This window comes from Sinohyriopsis cumingii, chromosome 3 (genome assembly GCF_028554795.1).
Source record: "Sinohyriopsis cumingii isolate HCF-2022 chromosome 3, ASM2855479v2, whole genome shotgun sequence".
In the NCBI taxonomy this organism is placed as follows: Eukaryota; Metazoa; Mollusca; class Bivalvia; order Unionida; family Unionidae; genus Sinohyriopsis; species Sinohyriopsis cumingii.
Genome location: NC_142963.1, coordinates 42,159,380 through 42,183,768, shown reverse-complemented (window position 1 = coordinate 42,183,768; position 24,389 = coordinate 42,159,380). Strand labels below are relative to the sequence as shown.

General features: G+C 35.6%; 1 protein-coding gene across 3 annotated transcripts in view; it reads right to left on the bottom strand.

The window, feature by feature from the left end:
• The window catches only part of LOC149802757 (SEC14-like protein 5), a 96,867-nt gene that overhangs the window by 31,013 nt on the left and 41,465 nt on the right, over positions 1 to 24,389 (bottom strand). For all 3 annotated transcript variants that reach the window (XM_089952184.1, XM_089952185.1, XM_089952186.1), the window contains exons 6-12: positions 19,442 to 19,575; positions 13,599 to 13,788; positions 13,205 to 13,293; positions 12,175 to 12,245; positions 7,012 to 7,318; positions 2,934 to 3,074; positions 563 to 811 (exon numbers count right to left, since the gene is read on the bottom strand). In XM_089952184.1, the coding sequence (XP_089808310.1) occupies positions 563 to 811; positions 2,934 to 3,074; positions 7,012 to 7,318; positions 12,175 to 12,245; positions 13,205 to 13,293; positions 13,599 to 13,788; positions 19,442 to 19,575 (1,181 nt within the window). The remainder of the gene's footprint in view (positions 1 to 562; positions 812 to 2,933; positions 3,075 to 7,011; positions 7,319 to 12,174; positions 12,246 to 13,204; positions 13,294 to 13,598; positions 13,789 to 19,441; positions 19,576 to 24,389) is intronic.

The window sequence follows — 24,389 nt, the reverse complement described above, 5'->3', positions numbered from 1 at the left end:
CTATGTGTTAATACAATGATAACTCTATGACAGTGCTTAAATAAACTAGCAACACCCAATGACAGCAAGGGGGAAGTAATGGGAAAGGGCTACTGCCTTTCATCTGTATGATATAGACAGAAAAGATTTTTTTGGTAGTATGGCTGGATTCTTGAAGTAGCATGCAAATGTTCCCTAATGGTAATGTGATCCTGGGAACATATCTGAAGAGAAATATAGCTTCCAGAGTCATAATAGTTCAGCCAATCAGATGCAGAGTGGTAACAGGTCAGCCAATCAGATGCAGGATCAGCTCATTAATATGTGATCTCTCTCCCCAAAATAACCTCCAAAAACTGAGATCTTAATGACATAAGCAAATATTCCCAGTAGGATTGAAAATGAATCAGAAATATGAATTCAACAAAGCTAACATGCAATTGTACAGAGATGGAATTGATGATGGATGATGTATGATGGACACTGGGCCATGCCATCAGCTAAAATTTGGACTTGTGACCAGGCGATCTAAAAATGAGTGTAAACCATATTTCACAAATTAACATTAACAGGCTTTACTTACTTGAACACTATCTCCATCCCTACATATATGAGGTGGCTCCACTATACTAAGATCCGGTCCCACTTGCATAGATTTGTCTATGTACTGTCGGGAACCTATGCCACCTACTGCACCACTGACATGGTGCTCATGGTGAGAGTCTTTCTCTACGACATTTTTACACCTGAACACAGTAAAGGTCACATCTCCTTTAAGAATATCAAAGTCCCATGTTATCACACAGCCTTTCTGTGGTACCTGTATTAACACCTGAAAAGTAAATAACATTGAAATTTCAAATCTTTCTCTTTATTCTGAGTTGCTGAACAAACTGAGGATTGGACATTAGTAACACTACGATTATCTGCCTCTACCCTGAAAACTGAATAACTCTGAACAGAAACCTTAACCTTAAACATTCTTCTTCAATGAAAATTACTATCTTTCATATAATGCACTTTATTATACTCTTCTTAAGAGGGCCTCAAGGGAGAATAGTCATTGACTTGATGAGGCACCCACTGTAAATAAAGTATTATTATTACTTCAAACTGCTCTGTTCTGCATTAGAAATATGATTAGAAGAGTGAGCTTTAAATTATACTGTCAGGGATGTATTAGTTTTCCAAACAAAAGAAGCAGGAATATGACTGAAGTTCATAAATATCAGTTTCAACTCAAGCCCCAGATCCAGTAATCTGATGGAATGAAATTTTAATAATTAATTTAGTTTGGTCATAGGTTTAAACCTAGAGTTAAGAAGTCTTCCGTGGTGAAATTTCTGAACAGAAAATTCAAGGCTAGTCTTTAGAGTAACATAATGCTGACATCAAATATAATGAAATACAAGGTAACAAAGATTTAGCTAATTTGTTTTTACTTTAATTATATCTCATTCTTCCAATGCTACTGGTTTTGGTCAATATCTCTAGTGTTCCTCCACAATATAAGTAATAAATCCATTATTATGGTTTAAAATGAATTCATTATTGACAATCCATCAAAACAGCACCAAACTGGCAACCTGACCTAGTTTGGTACTTAGTCTAGTAAAGGAAAATCTTAACATTTGGTGATTTTAGCTTTAATCTTCTTGAAGATATAAACTGGCAATGTTTTTTAACTTTGAACCTGAGCTTGAGTTTCTTGCTTACAATTTTAGGCCTAATAAAAAAATCTAGGTGTGGAATAGCTACAACTTACACAAGGGTTATCCCACATACTTGTAAGTCAGGTGAAACTGCAAACAACATAGACACTGATCTGCAATTACATAATCTGCCAGAAGGTTAGTGTCTTTCTTGTTTGTTCTATTAATTAGTCCTAATCAAACTGCACTGACCCACATCTGCCTGTGCATTAGGCAAAAACAGATCTAAGTTTATGCAGTTGGATCTGACTTGTAAGCAAGTAAAGATCAAGTTCATTTAAATCAGACACAAAACCACACAGCTATCCAAAAAATGGTAAATCATAATGTAGTGTATGGTTTATCACAAAACCACTGTCATCAGTCATCCCAACCATGGTAAATCATACTATAGTGTATGGTTTATAACCTTCTTAAAATGCTAACAATGAAAATTTATTGCTCTTGTTAGATGAAGATATGAAAATCTGTTTGCCCAAGGTTATCATTTTCCACAAGGAAGAAGCCGTAGTGGAACACAACTTGTCGTAGGTAAACAGACCGTAACATATCCACAAGCAAAAAGTCACTAACTGTTTATTTTAAGAGACTGTACAAGACTGGGAAACATAACTATGTACTCCAGTCAATGACCTTACTTTTAATAGGTATAACAAAAATTTTAGCACTGATATCACAAATGATGATGTTGCTGTGACATCTGAAAGCAAAGATGACCCATACCTATCTGCTAATTCAGGCAAGATACATAAAAAGCTAATGCATTTACCACATAAAAATTGCAACCAACTGCAAAGAGTACACACTCTGATCTGCCACTTCATAAGGCACTGATAAATCAGGGTCTGTAGTGCTCATTTGAAATCACAGATATAACAAACAGCATAGAATGGATCTGCTGGCACTGGAATATTATGCAAAACCAGATCACAGTTAACACTTTTCCTACAGAACAAATCGGGGACCTGAGTGGCCGAGTGGTCTAAAGCGCTGTCCATTACGGATCACTGCCATCTCAACTCTGTCTGCACGGGTTCGAGTCTCGGATTCAGCCAATGTGGGTATGTGAGAAAGCTCGCCAGTAGCTTCTCGTCGGCCAGTGGTTCTTTCTGGGGTTTTCCCGGGTTCTTCCTCCACTATTAATACTGGCCGCCAAATACAGCCTATCATGTGCTGAAAAATGGCGCTGAACCCTACAACAACAACAACAACAACAGAACCAAAATCTAAACAGGTCAGTACTTCTTGTGGATAATCCTTAATGATGAGAGCTGTCTGGTAGAGGCTGTCAGGTACATGTAGAGGGGGGTCATCTGGAGACCTCTCCACAAAGTCCTCTTTATATAGGGCCTTGGGCACCACCCCACCTTCTGGCACATGACACTGAAATACAAATAACAACACATTCAAATCTATCGTATAGATCTGGACTTTCTTCAAACAATGGTGGTAATTAACCAAGAACTGAGCACCTTATCCATCAGAGTCACCTCCCGTGAGCAACCACCTCTTATCAGAAATAAATCAATGATTTAGCTCGTTTAGTTTTTCCCATCAATGGTCAAAATTATTCTTTACCCATGATAGCTGGTTAAAAAAGGCAACACCATTTCTAAAACTGCTTCATTCACATGAATTTAAAGAACACTAATCTAACCATCGACTCCTCTGGCTTCATTCCTGTTAACCAATTATTATTTTGTCCAATTTAACGTCCAGAATAGATACCTTCCATCCTAAATAATTCCACACTAATATGACACTTTGTTTATGTTCATGACATCTTGAAATTTCTAAACTGTAGCACAAATCTTCCGGATGTCTGCATTTGTAAAATCAACATTAACCATGTAGTTCAAATGATGCATTACACTGTGATAACAACAATATGGTGTCACTTTTTACTGACATGTATCGTAGTGCAATGAAATCTCTGAGACACTGGATGTGTAATGACATAATCACAACAACTGTCTCTCATTAAATAATTGAAAAAATGATCATACAATTTTACTAATCATGATAACAGTAATGTGCAAAAAAATATAAAGTCAACGAAAAGATATCACTTTGGGAAATCCTAAGCAACTTATGACATGCCCTAAAATTGCAGAAATCTTATATGATTTTAAAAATTGTCTCATAATTTAAAAATGCAGCTATTAACATATTCATTATGTATTTGATAAGAGATATGCTTTCCTCTTTAACTTGTGCAAACTTCACTTTAAATATTCATTCAGCTTTTCAATGTACTCATCCTTAATCTTTTCAATGAACTCATCCTTGTCCTTTCCGAAGCACTCATACATATGGTTTCAATGTACAAATCTTTATGCTGTTCAATGTACTCATCCTTATGCTTTCCAAAGCACTCATACATATGGTTTCAATGTACTCATCTTTATGCTATTCAATGTACTCATCCTTAATCTTTTCAATGAACTCATCCTTGTGCTTTCCGAAGCACTCATACATATGGTTTCAATGTACTCATCTTTATGCTATTCAATGTACTCATCCTTATGCTATTCAATGAACTCATTCTTAAGCTATTCAATGTACTCATCTTTATGCTATTCAATGTACTCATCCTTATGCTATTCAATGAACTCATTCTTAAGCTTTTCAATGTACTCATCTTTATGCTATTCAATGTACTCATCCTTATGCTATTCAATGAACTCATTCTTAAGCTTTTCAATGTACTCATCCTTATGCTTTTCAATGTACTCATCCTTATGCTTTTTAATGTACTCATCCTTAAGCTTTTTAATATACTCATCCTTATGCTATTCAATATACTCATTCTTATGCTTTTCAATGAACTCATCCTTGTGCTTTCCGAAGCACTCATACATATGGTTTCAATGTACTCATCTTTATGCTATTCAATGTACTCATCTTTATGCTATTAAATGTACTCATCCTTATGCTATTCAAAGTACTCATTCTTAAGCTTTTCAATGTACTCATCTTTACGCTATTCAATGTACTTATCCTTATGCTATTCAATGTACTCATCCTTATGCTTTTTAATGTACTCATACTTAAGCTTTTTAATGTGTTCAGTGCAAGTAAGGGATTGTTTAATAGTTTCAAAGTGAGTACTTATTTACATCATCATAAAATGGCAGGGGAAGCAGCTGTGATGGATGTGGCTGCAGCAAGTGAATTTCCAGATGTTTTGGCTGAGATTATAAGAGATGGTGTTTATTGTGCTGAACAAGTGTTCAGTGTAGATGAAAAGGGTTTATTTTGGGGGAAAATGCCTGACCACACATTATACTGCAACAGATGAAATGTCAATGCCAGGCCATAAAGCAAGTATGGAATCACTAACTTTATTACTTGGGGGTAATACATCTGGTGATTTCAAATTGAAGCCTTTGCTGGTTTATCATTGTGAAAACCCACGTGCATTTAAAAACATTTTGAAAAGCACCATTACCAGTCATTAATGTACTTAAGCTTTTTAATGTACTGAACTTTTGCTTTTCAATATATTCGTTGATATGCTTTTCACTGTACTCGTCCTAATGCTTTTCAATGTACTGATCCATATGCTTTTCAATGTACTCATCCTTATGCTTTTCAATGTATTCATCTATATGCTTTTCAATGTACTCATCTTTATGCTTTTCACTGTACTCATCCTTATGCTTTTCAATGTATTCATCTTTATGCTTTTCAATGTACTCATCCTTATGCTTTTCAATGTATTCATCCTTATGCTTTTCAATGTACTCATCCATATGCTGTTCAATGTACTCATCCTTATGCTTTTCAATGTATTCATCCATATGCTTTTCAATGTACTCATTCTTATGCTTTTCAATGTACTCATCCTTATGCTTTTCAATGTATTCATCCTTATGCTTTTCAATGTACTGATTCATATGCTTTTCAATGTACTTATCCTTATGCTTTTCAATGTACTCATCCTAAAGCTTTTTAATGTACTTATCCAAATGATTTTTTAATGTAATGATCCTTATGCTTTTCAATGTACTGATAAATATGCTTTTCAATGTACTCATCATTATGCTTTTCGATGAATTCATTGTTATTTGGGGTTAGACATTAAACTAAGAATAGATATATAAAAAAAGCACAATAAACTATAAATTTTGAAGTGAATTTAAATCACATGGACCATTAGTAATGCATAAATATAAATTTTCAAGCAGTTAAGTAGTACATCAATTTATAAGTGATCAATATTAATACATGCTTTAAATACAAGACTGAATATACTGTTTGTTTCTTTCAACACTGGAGCCTGGAGGGTATTTGCCACATGACAAATAGAAGTGGACAGAAAATTTATCCATGTTTTTTTCATTTCAATGAATACAGGAACAGTGATTGAGGTTTTGTTAATGGAAATGAAAAAGTGTCTTACCAACCAGTGTTTTCCTAACCTTGAACTTTGGGGACAAGAAAAGCCATGACAAACTTGTAAAATCCTAGATTAAGCTGAAAACCTGTAACACACCTAGATAACCTGAAAATCTGTAACACAACTAGATAACCTGAAAATCTGTAACACAACTAGATAACCTGAAAATCTGTAACACAACTAGATTACCTGAAAATCTGTAACAGACCTAGATAACCTGAAAATCTATAACACACCTAGATAACCTGAAAATCTGTAACAGACCTAGATAACCTCAAACCTGAAACAGACCTAGATAACCTGAAAACCTCTACCAGACCTAGATAACCTGAAAACCTGTAAATAACCAAGATAACCTGAAAATCTGTAAAAGACCTAGATAACCTGCAAGCCTGTAACAGACCTAGACAACCTGAAAATCTGTAACAGACCAAGTTCAACTGAAAATTTGTTAATGAACCTGGATAACCTGAAAACTTGAAACAGACCTGGACAATCTGTAAACTTGTAACAGACCTAGATAACCTGAAAATCTAGTGTATCAAAGGATTAGGAAAGTTTTAATTTTAACTATGTTATTCACTTTATATAATTATTGTATATATACTAACACTTAAATTGTACATTTACTTTTTCCACACAGTAATATACCCAATAAAAAGACATCAAATTGATGAGAAAAGCACCTGCATTACGTATGTGAACATTTGAAACACTCTGAGAATAAGACTTTTGTGCAAGCGGTGAGACCATTGCCACGAGCAAAATTCATTGATGCTTTTCTTTCCAGAAAAGACCATGCAAAGATGCAGCAAGGCTTAACATTAATCTTATTTGGTGTTTAAATTTCCTATCCTGTCCACAGTGGCATGTACAGAGTTAAAAAAAAAATCACAAAAGTAAACAAAATACACTTACATAGCAATCTCCTCCAAGGAAGTCAGGTATATATTTTTGGTCAATGAAGTCAATCAGCCCTCCTGCTTCCTGGTAATCATTGCCACCATAGAACATAAATTTCTGCCTTGTGTTCTCATCAATAAAAGGACTTATGAGGGTCCACAGAACAGGAAAAACTCGAGGTGCTCGAACAATAAGAAGTCTTCCCATGGTCTCAGGGTAATTGGCCTCAACTATCTCAATGATGCGTAACAATGCCCGAATTCCAGGCCGCCACAAGTGTCTCATACTTAGGCCTTCCAGGTCAACAATGCAAGTACAAGCACTGAAAATAAATAAAAAGACCACAATGCAAATTATATATTGTGAAAAAAATAAAGCCAAGCTGCATCTTTCTACAATTATTTTTATTCCTCTTTCATCCTTCATCAGCCCTGCTCAAAGTTGGCAATAACATATTGATTACCATAATATGTATTCACAAAAAAAACTCATTCTATCAAAATATTTTGAGTTTCTACCTTTAATCCTGATGGAAGAATAATTATACCTTTATTTTCTCACTTATTATTATGAAAGTGTTCTCCATAGAAGCGTTTAAATGCATGGTGGTAGATGAGTATCAACATAGCAATGATGTGATTTAAAAGCAAACACAAGATATTAGCTTATGTAAATAATTTAGAAACAGATCTTACAAAAAAGAATAAATGTTTTTTTGGTTGAAATAACGATTTAATGGAGCATATTCAACTGCATATGTAACTATTGTTGCCACCTCTGAAAAGGAGTACAATTTGCCTGTGATTATTTATTTTAGAGCAAAATATAAATACATAATAATACATAAAGAAACATGACAAAAGCTGAAACCAAGGAGTGACTATTTAAAAACAATTTTATCTCCTGCAGCTTCACAATATATCAATGGGCACTAGAGAGACACTCCTATTTCAGCTGAATAAGATGATACATTCTCCTTGTACAGTAAAACATGATTTGAGTAGACTCTGCTATAAGCAACCACCTGTTATTTATGAATAAAACTTTGATACATGAATTGATTTTGTCACACAAATTTACTGTTGTCAGCAAGCACCTGCTAAATGCAACAGTGGTCATGATTTTTTGCAAAATATTTATCTGAATACAGCGCGGAATGGCCAATCACAAAACCAAATAAGGAGCCCCTGGAAGCTGAGTGGTCTGAGGCACTTGCCTTTACTGATCACTAACACCTCACCTGTCCACATGGTTTTTGAGTCTTTGGCTTGGCCAACGTGGGTATGTGAGGAAGTTTCCAATTGCTTCCCATGGGTCAGTGGTTCTTCTAAGTGTTTTACCAGGTTCTTCCTCTACCAGACACTGTGCACCATGTATAGCCTATCATGTGCTGAAAAATGGCTTGGAACCCACAACAACAAAAACAAAACCAAGTATAGATAATAACCTATGGTAACCATGAATGATAAGGATGGTCTACAAGAAGAGTGCAGACTTATGAAATCAGATGAAAATAATATGGAATAGTTAAGTCTGGCTACAGGTTTCTTTCAATTTATAGGTAGCATATGCTACAGACCATAAATCACATAAAGTACATCACTAATTACCACTACAGTGCCAAAGTTATGTAATCCCCATTACCCAAAACTTGATCAGAACCACTATTTGTTATTTCAACTGATAAGGGATATTAAAACATCTTCACCCAAATAAAAAATTTGAAGCTTGTGTGACAGCTGTATATTTTCACTGTTATATACCACTATTTTGAATGAATGCATGTAGTATTTTCAATAGAACTAAGAATTAAGAATACAACAATGAACTATAATTGTGTGTAATTTTCTATCTTAAACTTGGTTTAATTTTCACTTTAAAAAAAGTGTCTCTCATGCACTTGCCAATTATGAGTGATCACCCATCTTGAGAAACTTTTTGTTGGCAGAAGGGATGGTCTCTTAAGCCAGGTTTTATTGTATTGCCCTATATTTACTTTTGCCTCATCTCCAACTTCTCTGTGCTTTTCTCACAAGCACCCAGTTATGAATGCATTACTTAGCCTATTTATTTTCCAGCAACCATATTTCAGCTACCATTTTCAACTATGTGACAGAGTAACACATTTTTCTCCAACTTTTTAATCAGTAAACAAATTTTGAATTTTGTTTTAAAATTGAAATAAAATTTTTCAGCAGTTACATTTCTCTTAATCATATTAATGCTAGGAATATAAGCACTGCTACCTCCAAATCCATCTCTCCCAATGACAAAATTTCATCTTTTCTGTCTATATTTGCAAAGGGCAATCACTCTTACCAATTACCTCCCCTAGCCATCTACACGTTGCAATAGTCTCAGCCAAGTGGAACATTAAGTAATGGGATGCTCACATTGTAGGGAGGATGGGAGGGTATTCTAGAATAATGCAGTCAGTTTGCAATCGTCTCAGGACAGAAATCAATTAGTTCTGACCCTTCGAAGTTTAGAATAACTGGTTGTAAATGCTCAGACAATCATGGTCTTGATGACTGAGAGGAGTATATTTTATTTACTAGCAATAACCTTTCTGGTACAAGTAATATGCTCAAAGCTTGTCTCACATGCTATTAATAGATCAGTTATAAAATTGGACATGCCTTTGAAGATGATATTTGAACAACTGTTCGACTCTAGGTATGTCATGCATGCTAATTGTTTGACTCTAGATATGTCATGCATGCTGAACATAAATGATCCCTTTTCTTCATATTCAACCCATGACCAAGTCTTTTTCCACTGATCCTGGGAAGTCTGAATATGTTTATCTGTATCATGATTCCCATCCTTTTTGCACCTGGGACATCTGAATCCCTTCAGTGCAACACATCTTGAAGCCAGATGATTCTCTGTGGTTTATTCTCGCCTTCTGCCAGTAAATCCATATTTAAACAAACTCATAGCATATTTAGAACATACAGCAAGCTGATACTATTGATTCTTAATTTTAGCTATATTTGAGAACTGATAAACGTTTATTGGATGAAAATCAAGCTTAGACTGGTTATCACCACACTGCATGTAAAATTTATTGAGTTTTAATAACATTGTATACCAGTAGCCTCCCACTTCCGAGTGACTTCGCTTGCATCCGTGCACTTTTGATCTCTTTCAAAATGTTTCCAAGATTAAAAAATGCATCGGCTAGTGCTGCTTACATATAAATGGTCTGCAGATAAACAAAATTGGTCCCCGGACCATCACAATTTCCAGGCCTGCTGTACCTCAGTTAACTTATGAGGGAAGAATATTGGAATCCTCATATGAAGGTTAATCCACTCTCCTAACTTGTGAGCAGCACAACCAGAGGTGATATGTTATGTACGGGTAGAGAAATAATGTGAACTTGTTACAAAATAAAAATTCCAGGTGAATCTAGAGGAAGCTACATAGGGGTGTCCATTATGAGACTGTGCTCATGTCAAGTGGGTCCATAGTTGCTTGTGCGACTAAGACTGGGCCTACCAGATCCAAAGTGTGTAGCTGGGAGCCAAGTCTTGTAGATAAAAACTTGATAAGGTTGACTGTGCATGCCAACTGATGGCCTCAGAGTAGAGACATGTTGGTAAAAAGGCATGGCTCGCATAGACTACTATTTTCTCATTAGCAAAGATCTTCATCCAGTGACTGTTCAAGTGACATGACAGAGTTTTCCATTCAAATTACCCACTTCAACCATATGTGGGCTTGAGGGGTTATGTCCCCTTTCTCAGGTTTAACTGGGAGAAGGAGGCATCTTTCAGCTCCACAAACTGGCTCAGTCTGCTTCAGATAGTCTAAGCACATATACTAGGTCCTGGGTTGTGTCAATACAGGAGAGAGGAGGTCATATAACGACTTTTTTGATTTCCCACTGATAGCAACCAATTCCTGGTCACCCAACCATTTTGCACCACAAGAACCACTGAGCCAACTGATCAAAACTGAAGGTAGGCTGGGTCAAAAGAGAGGGCGTGTATTTAACTGACTCTGTGTGCCAAAGTAAACACTGTCAGGAAACAGGTTTTGTATGAAAGGGGCTTTAGCAAGGTCTTGGCTAGGGGCTCAAACTGGTTTGAATTAGGCTAAGTCAGAACCTAGGAAAGATCATCATTAGAAATGAGTCAGTCAGAATGTGTCCAGTATCATAGAACCATAGTTCTTAATAGCAAACAGAGCCAATTTTTTCTCTTTGAACAGTTAAAAGAAAAGATGTACTCAAAGGAACATGTTTTCACTTTGCAACTGTCCCATAACATATGCTACTTTCCTTCATAAGCCTTTAAAGTGGATGGTTTTCTAGCTTGTGCAATTCTTTCCATGAAGGAAGGGATGAATTGCTTTTGCTGCAAGGCTCTCTGGACATGAACTAAGCATGATGGAGAAGACTGTCCAGGCAAGGAATGAACATGTGGGTACAAGGCTGCTTGAGAAGATTCGGCCTTACTGGGATTCAGAAGTTATGTATAATCTTTGGCACTAAGGGAGCAGGGGACAGTTTTTATGCACAGATTAAATGTTGCATACACCTGACTAATATAAAAATTCATAAAAATAAAATACATGAGTGAGGCCAAAAAGGTCCATATTTTTCGATAGGTATAATAAAGCAACTCAAAAGAATATCATTCACTTGATTCACAGAATAAAAATTATATGCACCCCACCCCCAAATTTATGTGTATTTTTCATGTCTGAAGGCCTTTTTTATATACAGAGATCAAATGTTTATTTCACAATTACCAAGCTGTTGCAACACAGTTGATAAATACCAAAAACAAATTAACTGAACATGAATCCCTGACCCCAATGTGATCCAAAACTTACCTGTTAAATGCACTGATGAGGCGATAGATCAAGCTTAAACTACATATTCCTTCCATGGAAGGGTGTAAAAACAGTGTTATCATGTGCAAAAAACTATTCCAGATACATACCAAAACAGAACAAGACTGAAGTTATAAAATGTTATGATCTCAAAAAACACCATCCTACATTGTGCCAAAATTCCTTGAAATGTTGTGTCACAGTAGACTGATACCCTTTTATGTTTGGTCCTAGTCAAAACCTAACAACTCTCCTCAGATGGAAAGTAATGCATATGCCAATTGATGCATTGTAGAGGCATGAAATAAGGCACTTATACCATATACCATATACCTGACAGGATATCCTTTCTTTCTGGTGGCCTCCGCAGCTCTGCGTAGCCCTTCTTCGTTGACAGAGAGGACCTACAACAAAGAAAGGTAAATACTGTAAAACATGCACGTGTTCCATGAGTGTAACTGCATCCACTTGCAAATATGCAAAACTTTAATTCTGACACCGCTTTCACCACTGGAAAATGTATCCCTATACTCATGATACTTGCAAAAGTGAGACAATATTGAAACAAAAATATAAAAAGAAACAGATAAAAGACTGAACTAGAAAAGTAAATCAAAGCAGCACTTTTTCTACTATTTACTTTATTCCCCACCTATCCCTGCATTTCTTTTCTACATACCTTTAATGGTACATTTCATTCACCCTACTGCCAATATCACCTCTATCACCTTGTCCATCTCTCTACATGGACCATCACTATTCCAAAATCACCTGCATACATGATCTAACCATACTCGTAAAGTCACAATACATTTTTGAGGCATTTACTTGTAAATGTGAATTACACTGTCAACAGGGGCATCTGGATTAGTCAACAATATAGAGACTGGTATAGAAGAAAATACCAGAGTCACTCATGCCTGTGAATTTGGTCATGGTGACCTACTCTTAGAATGATTAAGTTTATACCCTTGAGTTGCATCCACCTTCCAATTTCCATCAGTGTAGGTATAACAGAATGCAAAATATGGCATATGTGATGAAAAGACAGCTGAAACTACCAGTCTCTCAAGCAAGAAAATTAGGTTACAGTGAAGTGACTTAGCTTGGGAATCACTAAATTGTTCTACATCCACATCTTAAGAGTCATAAGTATGTGAAGATACCAAACAAATAGATTCCTGAAAACACAGAAGTCACTCAAGCATGAACATTAGGGCACAACTACCTACCACAGTTTTGATACAGAAGGATTACCTACCCTGATATGTATCCACACTGTGATCTTCATAAGTGCAGGTGAAGTAGGGTCTAAGATATTGTGAATGCAATGAACTGACAGCTAAAAATAAAAGTTACTTACATGCTTTAAAATAGCCTCTTCACCAACCGATTTCATTATCCCTTTTACATCCATGTTACCCAGCCTCAATATGTACAGTGGTCGGCCATCTGAAAGAGACAAAAAAACTGCAGACATCTGCAAGATTCAGTGCTCTAAAATTAATTCAAACAAGATACTGGCTACTAAGCTATTTAAGATACCCATAGTTTAACTTAGTATTTCACCTCTGTTTCTGATTATTACAGTAGCTAAGCTTAGTTGTACACACTGTATGTTAGGTAGGTATGAGTAAGACGGTAGGATTTGAACCTCTACTACTTTGGTCATGAATCCAACACACCAACCATTGAACCATGGCAGCTCACTCTTAATCTTTAAAAGAGTGACAATTATTTATTCAGTTAAGTATTACCTTTGTCTGAGTAATGCCACCCTCCACTATAGTACTTTTCCAATACAGAAGGTGGTTCATATGTCTGCAGTAGGTAGTCAATCTTGTTCAGCTTTCTCCAGGCAAGGGAGTGAACCAGCATCTCTCTTGCCTTCTCCACACTGAAGTCTCTGGCTCGCAGAAATCGTAAAATGTGAGCATCCTTAGGGATCTGGAGAAAACATATTACAAAACAATCAGTAAGGTGTGATTGTCCATAAACATAAATATTTGCTAAAACAAATGGTCTTTATAACTGGTTCTGTTTTTAAATCTGAACCTCAGTACATGACATTTAATCATACCTGGTCATACGTGTGTGTGTGTGATTTTGATTTTTAATGTCGCTTCAACAATTTTCCCGTCATATTGCTAAGATGTCTACAGTGTGGTAGTTTATAGTGATGTTTAGCACTGGTGCATCATGCCATAGACATGTAGCATGATAACCCACCCAGTCACATTATCCTGACACCAGGCCAACCAGTTCCAACACTGACCTCTTAATGCCTAGCGAGGCAGCTGTTAGTACCATTTTTACAGGTCTTTGTATGACTCGGCCAGAGTTCTAATCCACAAGATCCCACATCAAAGGCAGACGCTCTAACCACTAAGCCACTGGAGAAGTCTACCTGGTCATATATGTGTGTGTGTGTGTGTGTGTGCAATTTGGATTTTTAATGTAGCTTTAACAATTTTTCAGTCATATCGCTATGATGTCTGCAGTGTGGCAGTTTATAGTGATGTCTAGCACTTGGGCATCATGCCACTGACATGTAGCATGATGTCCCACCCAGTCACATTATCCTGACCTCTTATTGCTGAGTACCAAGCAAGGCAGCTGTTAGTACCATTTCTGTAAGTCTTTGGTATGACTCGGCTGGGGATCAAACCCATGACCTCCTGCATCCGAGGCGGACACTCTAACCAATAGGCTATTGGAGCAGTCACCTGGTCATACATACCTACTCAATTAGTTTTCATTGTTTAAAATAAGCTGTGGGTATATATGATATATCCATTTTTTCCTTGAAATTTTCATGCTAAACAAATCTGACATTTAGTTGGGGAGATCTTCAAGCTTACCACCTATCATTTACTCTCTCCCCTTCCTGAGATATCTGTACCATCTTTATACTGTTATATTTTTACAGCATTACTACAATGACCATCCTTCAAAGATTTTTTGTTTGTGAATGTTTTGGGATGTCTACACTAAACTATGAAAAATATGTACAGCTCATGTGATATTTTATTTCTCCATTCATTGCTGGAGAGAGTGTGGAGATGATTAAGAAAAACTCTCCAACATCTCTTTGCATGGCCTGAAGGAACTGTCATGGTTTCTCCCAGATAAAAGCTCTGCACACCAGGCATTCTCAAGGAGTCATGTCTGGCCTCCACTATGACAAGGATGTATTGATACAGAAGGTCATAATTTAATGTTTATGACCTCAGCAAGCATGTCAAAGAGTTTCATTGTGAGATAGAAAGAAACAGAGAACATGGCAGGGCATGGACTCATCTATGTCACTGCCCTTACCATATATACTCGCATATAAACCTGTTCGCATATAAGCAGACCCCTAAACTGAATAGGTAAAAACATTAAAAAGTGAACGACCCATGCATAAGATGACCCACGAGTCCAAGACGACTTCACATATTTTTTATGACTAGTCGTTCTTTTATCAGAATAGTTTTCTCACCAACTGCATTTACTGTTTTATTTCTCTAAAGATCAAAGGTCAATGGCATCTCATCCATATTTCCAATCTGTGATAGTTTGAATGAGCACTCCTTTCTATGATGGATGATAAACTTCTGAAATGATTCTAGTTTTTCTTCCAAGTCTTTTGGTAGCTTTTGTGAAATCTTCATTCGCTGTCCAAGACTGAAACCATGCCAGTTCATAAAATACAACACAAAGACAAATAGCAGTTTTTGTAATGATGCTTCCATTTTGTCGACATTCACTAACAAAATTGCCAAGTTCTTTTTCCAATGCAGGGAATGAAGCAGTCCCCATATCATGTAATTTGTTCTTGGCATCTCTTCTAATACCACTTTGCCTTGCTGCTATTTCTGTACTTTTGTGCTCAGTACAACTATTCTTTGCTTGGGGATATTCAATAACTTTGTCTGAATACTGCATCATAAGCAAAATGATTTCTTTAATTTCAACCAATATTCATTTGAACTATTGCCTTAAATTTATAGAAAGAATAAACTTTCAATAGTTGTAACATGTTATTTATTGTGTAATTTTTTTTCATGAGTAGTTATCAAATTGTATCAGATAATTAATTTTAATTGTTTCTTTTTATTTACTAGTGGTAGCTTGATTCAGTTAACAAAAATATGATTGGTTGTCAGTGTGGACATTGTTACACATGAAACCACTTCAACCAGGTGTGACAGTTATGACTTTGATTAGAAGCCTTGACTCCTGCTTTATCTCATTAAACAATACAACAGAGTCTATATGAATTCACTGGCAATAAATTTAATTTAGTTTAATTGCAGGCAATTAACAAACATCTGCTTTTAATTGCTGGGTTTAACAATAGTTGTTAAATATGCTCCAGATGTCAGATGGCTTCATGTAATACAAAAGACACCTAATGACAGACAAGCTGAAATTGACATATTCATTTGATCCAAACTTTTGTGAGTATTTAATTGTTGACAATCACTGCTGCTTTGATTTCTGAAGAACACCAGCTTAAGTCAAGTCAGTTGTAGAGATAGACCAAACAATTTTCTAAGGGCCCAAGGAGATGAGGTCGGGGAGGGGATGGAGGGTGTGTGTTGTAGCTTAAAGTGTTTACCACTATTATTGCTTAAAGGGGACAAAAATCCTGATCTGCACAATTTTATTGTAAATAGAAGGATATTTAGTAGTATGTGTATATAATCTATCCCGACTATTTTTTTCTTTGCATTTATTGTATTGGCACAAACATTTCATACAAAATATTGTCCTGTATTCTGAGATCAAACGGAAAGAAGCTGCCCCGAATTTGTTAGCTCCCTTCCATACAAACAAGATGTGACACAATTTGAGACAATTAACTTATAAGAGTTGTATTCAATTTGTGCAGCGAAGTGTCAAGTAGAAACAAGATGGTTCAATGCGCAGCTCTAATTGTGTGAATAATAGCAGTTCTGGAACAATCCTAAATTATTTTACCTTTGTTTTTCTCCATCTTTGAAAAGTAAGAAATTATCTACTAAATGAAATAACATTAAAGAAATGTTTACACTGTTTCATTCAATGTTTCCAACATCAATTTCTTATGCACCTTTGATTTTGTATGCAACAGCATCAGATGAACATGAATTTTTCTTCCACACTTACATTCAAGACTGTTTTCCACTCGTTGTATAATAAACCCATCCTTCCCATTCTGCATTTATCTTGTTTGTGTAATGTCGATAATAGAAAAATAAATCACTTATAACTGAAAGTCTGTGTATAAACTTATAACTACACGCACTGGAACATCACAATACAGTTTTTTAAACAAATGTTACTGTTAACTTTCTTGATTGATAAATCTATTATGCTAACATTGTTAATTAATGTGGTAATTACTCTCAAACTCGGACCAGGCTGATTTGATACAAATCGCTGACTGATTCGGCCCTTATATCTGGCTGATTCTCCAAACTTCGAAGCTGATTCGGACCATGTGAAATGTTATTCAGTTTAGTCCAGGATTTAAATGTGACATTTAAATTTGTCTGCAGTTCAAATATGCATTTAAAGTAATAAAATCACATTAGTACGCGTGATCATGGTATTGTTATATATAATAAAATAATGTAATCATGTTTATTGTGCATCGGCAATTTAGTAGTGAAATATTTTTTAAACTTCTCGTTCAGCTTTAAATAGTCTGTTTTATTGAGAAATAATAAAATTACGAACTCTGACAAAAAAGAAGAAATAAACTAAATGACGGGTGTAGCACATGTGAGCTTTCAGAAACCATCCAAATTCTGTGCATTAGCCATGATGCTGAACTCAATAGTGACCGGATTTCCTGAGTAGGCATCAATGATGCTTTTTATCGAGTATCATTCATCAATGGTTAGCAAATCTCGATGAAAAATCAGATTAAATTGTTCAGAGATGATACTATAACCTGTTGGATTATTGACAGTCAGCAAGAATTCTGTCAATTTCGGGTTACAGAGGTCCATGCCATAAAGTCGTCTCAGGATGCCTTTAGTTATTAGGTTGGATCCCTTTCATGTATAAAACTGCAGATGTCACATCATGCTTACACACGCTCTATTTTTCAAATTAAAATGCATTTAATGATTTGAAGTGCAGAGCAAAAGGGATAGATACCACTTCTTTTTCATTAAGTATTGAAGCGGAATTGATCAAATGGAAAAGTTGAAAAGTTGCAAATTTTATAGATTTAATAAGTTATTAAGTTGATGAAAAACAACAATAAATAAAGCCTTAACAACCACGTGGCAACATCTCAGAATTAGTGTATATGATACTTGGGGCGACTTCTCCAGGTGCAGTGGGGCGACTTCTCTGACCACCATGGGGTGACTTCTCCTAATACCTGGGATGAGTTCTCCCAGGGTGAGTTCTCCATAATTCATTATCAACAATGCTAGTGTGTACAGTGTCTCAAATAACGTCACACCCGCTATTTTTACAGGGGGAGAGAAGTACGTTGTTCTATTCAAGACGGATCAGGAGAGATGATCGGTTTTTCATAAATTTCTTCATAATGAGTAACAATAAAAGGTACAAATTTTCAGAAAATGAACCTTATACATATAGCAAATTATATTTGAAGTTTGCATGAATTTCTAGTACTGCATGTTTGTCCCCTTTAAGGACTAAGCATGTGGTTCATGTGCCAGTTTAAATTCAGCATTTTCTGGTCTTTATTTTAAACAGCAGTGGTTGTTATTTGGAGAAAACAAACTCCATATCTCAGAGGAACACTTCCCCTGGTAACAAAAGTATAAATTTATGCCATTCAAGATGCCAAAGGATATGCTTCTTGTCAAGTCAGTGTGTAAGTTTTCAGATTTCTTTGACTAAAGAGAAAATACGAAACTCTTGAAATGTTGATAATCTGCTGTCCACAATAATAATGTAAGTATCTTAGGCTACATTGTTCTAACTGAATTGGAAATACGCATACATTTTTGACATCAGCAATAACTTTAAAAAAGCAGCATACTGCATGGTTATTCACGGTGGAAAAGTAAAAGACAGACAATGCTGAGTTGCAGCATTGACTTGTAGGTATTTAACCCTTCACAGTGCAGCATTATCACAAAGAGAGAATGGGGATTAACCCACCCACCACACTACAATGTGTGAAGACACAAAAAACTGCATGAGTTCGCCTTTGAAATAAGATTCCTTTAAGACCCTTTTAGACAAGTAAGTTTAAGATTTTAAAAGTAAATTTGACACAAATAAGCTAGGATACAAGTCGGTACCATATTAAGGATCTGGGGCCCTGGGTGGCTGGCACACACGTTTACAGAGCACTGACATCTCCCCCTGTCTGCTTATTCAAATCTTGTTTCAAACAATGCGGGTATGTATGAAAGCTTACCTGTAGCTTCCTGTAGGTCAGTAATTCTTCCTTGGGTCTGACCAGGCTCTTCCTTCACCAATTTTACTGGCCTACACATTTGACTAATCATGTGCTAAAAGAGGCATTAAAACCTCCAAAATCACTGTATTAAACAGTGCAATCAAACATAAAAAATGAACACAATGACTATTATGAAGATGTTAGAGAGTAAGCCTTCCCAGGAAGTGAGTCACTTACTTTGCCCTTGTGTGTCTCCTGTAACCATTGTCTAAGCTGAACAAGTCGGCTTTCTTGTACTGGGGTCAGTTTGCCCAGGTAACGTTCAATATAATCATCCTCCAGCTTATTCACCACATCAACTGGTGAGGATTCTGGAAATGGAAAATAATTAGATTTGTGTTTTGTAAAACACACATCCCCACTGCAGTTCAAAAGTCATGTCCCAAAAACTTGCTAAATTGTTGAAAAAGTTTTAATTATTTTTGTAATGGCATGAAAATCTTTTCAGGTCAATATACAAAGATCATGGTCATATTTCTTTTGTGTGCCTCAAATTGTTTTTGCCTGATTATAACAGCAAGGTTTTTTATCAAAAGATTTTAACTGACAAAAAAGGAAAATAAAGGTGTAAAAAATTTAAAAATTGCTGGTACAGAAAAATATTTAAAGAGGACCAAATCATGATGTGCAAGCTGTTAGCAGTGGGAGCATTAAAAATAACATACTAAACCCCTATTCAACTAAATAATATAACCCCAATCTGCCTTCACATTAAACATATGCAGATCTTGGTCTACAATATCACAAGTAACCTCTATTCAACTGAATAACAATCCCAATCTGCCAGCACATTAAACGTATATAGATCTTGGCCGACAGTATTAATTATTACCCACGATTCAACTGAATAACATAATTCCAATCTGCCAGCACATTAAACATAAATAGATATTGTTTTACAGAAGGAGTCTCCAACTCAAATCACCACTAGGGACACAAGGACTAGTACAGTGGCCCATGGGCCAGATCACTGAAACATTTTCATATGGTCATTCAAAGCTGTAGTCAAAAATGAAAAAAGTGAAGACTAACTAATACAGCATGCTGTTCTGTTAAGCTGGCAAGGAATTATATTCCCACCCTTATTAGCCCACCCATGTTACTGGAAACAAGAAGTAATGATGTAATAATTTTTTTATCAAAACTGACTGACTGTGTAGAAAAAATGTGCATAATTAATTATTCTACAAATGCAGTGTGTCAATGTGGACTGCAAGAATTAACTCCACAGTCTGCAAATGGTCTGCGGGCTGTGCGTTTGAGACCCTGATATATAGTGCTAAATGCAACCCTAAGGAAGCAAATAAATAAACCCCAATTTGTAGCACATTATACATAAGCCAATTTAGGTTTACAATGTTACACTTAACCCCATGAAACAGGATAGCATAATCACAATCTGCCAGCACATTAACATAAGCATACCTTCGTCTACAATGCCACATGCAAATCTATTCCTGTAAATATCAAAATCCCAACCTGCCAGCACATTAACATGAATCTTGGTCTATAATGCCACATGCATATCTATTCCTGTAAATATCAAAATCCCAACCTGCCAGCACATTAACATGAATCTTGGTCTATAATGCCACATGCATGTCTATTCCTGTAAATATCAAAATCCCAATCTGCCAGCACACTAAACGTAAGCATATCTTGGTTGACAAAGTTACATCCAACCCTATTCAGATAAATTTCATAAACTCAATCTGTCAGCACATTAAACATGACCAGATTTGAGTCTATGCTGTTTGCAGGTGGATAAACATCTTACACTGGGAAATACAGCATGCCATTATACTTTTACATGTACAACACTATTAAAAGCAACAAGTGATTCAAAGTCACTTCAATGAAACCAGGTTTTTCAATATTTTTACTAGCAGCTACCTGCAACAGATTAATGAGATTCAACTATACATCTGCCCTTACTATAAAGAAAAATGTGTTATACAAACAGGAACACAAAACATCTTCAAAAGTGTACATGTAACCAAATATAACTCTAGATGCAAGTGTATTAGTGTCACGAAATTGTGTAGAGTTATATGAATGTGTATATGTTGTCAAAAATGTAATCTGGTTTTGTTGCCACGTACAGCATCACCAGAGGGTGGTATATTTTTTTTCGGCTTAGTTATTTCGAAATCCTGAGCGAAACTCAGACCATGCTGCACGAACAAATTGCCTGCAGCGGGGAAACTAAGTACCTAGCTGCACATATCTGTAACAGCTAGTGTACATATAGAGCAAATTCTCTATAACCAAATCACATTACGCCAAGTCTTGCCAGGACACTTACCCCTTTACGGAAGCAAATCTCCAGCTGTAGGGGTAATGAAATTTTCTTTATTACTATTCGTTTATATGACTGACCTGTTTTCATACTTTAGATGTTTTAGAACCTTAATTAATGTTTCAAAAAGACTTGTATCTGCAAACATATTCACTGATTGCAGTAGCTAACGAACAGGAAACGTATATTTATTCTAAATTCTACGGAGAGTCAATACCTAGGTTATACAACGTAATATTAGAAATACTTTAGTCTGGTTTGAGTTAGCTATTTGTTGTAACTGAACAGACAAATTTATATTTAATTATACGCTGCATGCATTAAACGATTAATGTAATGGGTAACGAATTCATGTGCACGCATGCGCAACATATATCAATGCAGAAGTACTTAACCGTGTCATATGTACTACACGGGTTTTGTTTTATCATTTTAGCTGCCTAAATGCCATGCCTTGTATATGGTTTGATGTGGAGTCACCGGCTGTAGAGCTGCTTTTATACATGCCTGCCATGCCTTGTACATCGTTTGATGTGGAGTCACAGAACTCTGTGGGGTTTTGTGTGACGTATACGCTGTGCTTTGGTGACGTTGGACCAGAAGAGTGGACTGGTTTTCTTGATGCAAGGGACCAAGTCTTCGCAACCATCGGGTCTGTGATGTGAGGGATCCTTCAGCAGACTGAGAGGAGAGGACCGTGCGTGTGTGCTTCTCTGGCCATTTACTAGAGCGCGTGGAACCGGAATTAACATCTTGGTCGTCAAATGGGTGCCACGATAGTTATAGTGTTCCATGTTATTTCCACAATTGCATTTATAATTTCATTCATTCCTATTGTTATGTCATTATATGAATGATCAATAGGTTCATAATGTCATTCATTCCTATTGCCATGTCGTTATATGAACGATTGATAGGTTCATCATTTCATTCATTCCTATTTCAATATTGGTTTACGATCAATAGGTTCATAATTACACATACTGCTATATCGTTAAGTGAATGATCGATAGGCTAATAATTTCATTCATTCCTATTGCTATATCGTTATGTGAACGATCGATAGGTTTATAATGTTATTCATTCCTATTGCAATACCGTTGTGTGAACGAACGATAGGTTCATAATTTCATTCATTCCTATCATTATATGAACGATCGATAGGTTCGTAATTTCATTCATTCCTATTGCTATATCGTTATGTGAACGATCAATAGGTTCATAATTTACACTGCTTTTCAAAATTGTTTTATGAATGATGCGTTCAAATTTACCTGCTTTTCTAAATCATTATTTGAACGATACATTCATAATTACATTCTTTTCTAAATCGTCATCTGAACGATACATTCATAATTACATTCTTTTCTATATCGTTATTTGAACAATACATTCATAATTACATTCTTTTCTAAATCATTATTTGAATGATACATTCAAGACTCTTTATACTGGGGTGTAGGTCACTTCTATTTTTTTGATCGGTGATAGGATTTTACGTCTGTTTTGAAATTCCATTCGTTAATTAATGTTGAGTTTTTCTCTCGTAGAGTTATTTGTTGATGATAGTTCCATGTTAGGAACTTTATAATTTTCCTTATCTTTTTGTTTATAATGGTGTCAGATTTGTTTATATTTAAATTGCGTTTATAAATAAACATCTTGTAAACGCAGTTGCTTTTGGTGTCTTCCCTAATCCAGTCCCAACCCGGCTTCATCTTGTGACAATTAGTGATACTCCATAAGTAGCTAAGATGACTTCATACTGCTAACATCTGAATGGTGATAAATAAGTATGATTGCTTCACAGAAACTACATTTGACTGGTCATATAGTATATAGCTAAGATGACTTTCATACTAATTTTGTCTGAATGGTTGTAACTAGCAAAGATGACTTTCATACTAATTCTGTCTGAATTCTGTCTGAATGGTTGTAACTAGCAAAGATGACTTTCATACCAATTTTGTCTGAATTCTGTCTGAATGGTTGTAACTAGCAAAGATGACTTTCATACTAATTCTGTCTGAATTCTGTCTGAATGGTTGTAACTAGCAAAGATGACTTTCATACCAATTTTGTCTAAATTCTGTCTGAATGGTTGTAACTAACTAAGAATACTTTCATACTAATTCTGTCTGAATGATTGTAACTAGCTAAGATGACTTCATACTAACTCTGTCTGAATGGTTGTAACTAGCAAAGATGACTTTCATACCAATTTTGTCTAAATTCTGTCTGAATGGTTGTAACTAAGATTACTTTCATACTAACTCTGTCTGAAATGTTGTAACTAGCTAAGATGACTTCATACTAATTACATCATTTTGGTCATAAATAGCTAACATGACTTTATACAGTACTAATTACATCAATACCTAATATGACTTTGTTCTAACTACAATTGAATGGTTATAAATAACTAATACGACTTCATGCTAATTACATCTGAATGGTTATAAATAACTAAGATGACTTTCATACTAATTACATCTGAAAGGTTGTAAATAACTAAGATAACTTTATACTAATTGCATCTAAAAGGTCCTAAATAGCTAAGATGACCTCATACTACTGTATCTGAAGGGCTGTCACAAAGATGACTTCATACTAATTACATTTGAATGGTTAAGTATAACTAAGATGACTTCATATTAACTGCATCTGCATGGTTGTAACTAAGATGACTTCATGCTAATTACACTTGATTGGTTAAATATAACCAAGATGACTTCATACTAATTACATCTGAATGGTTAAATATAACCAAGATGACTTCATACTAATTACATCTGAATGGTTAAATATAACCAAGATGACTTCATA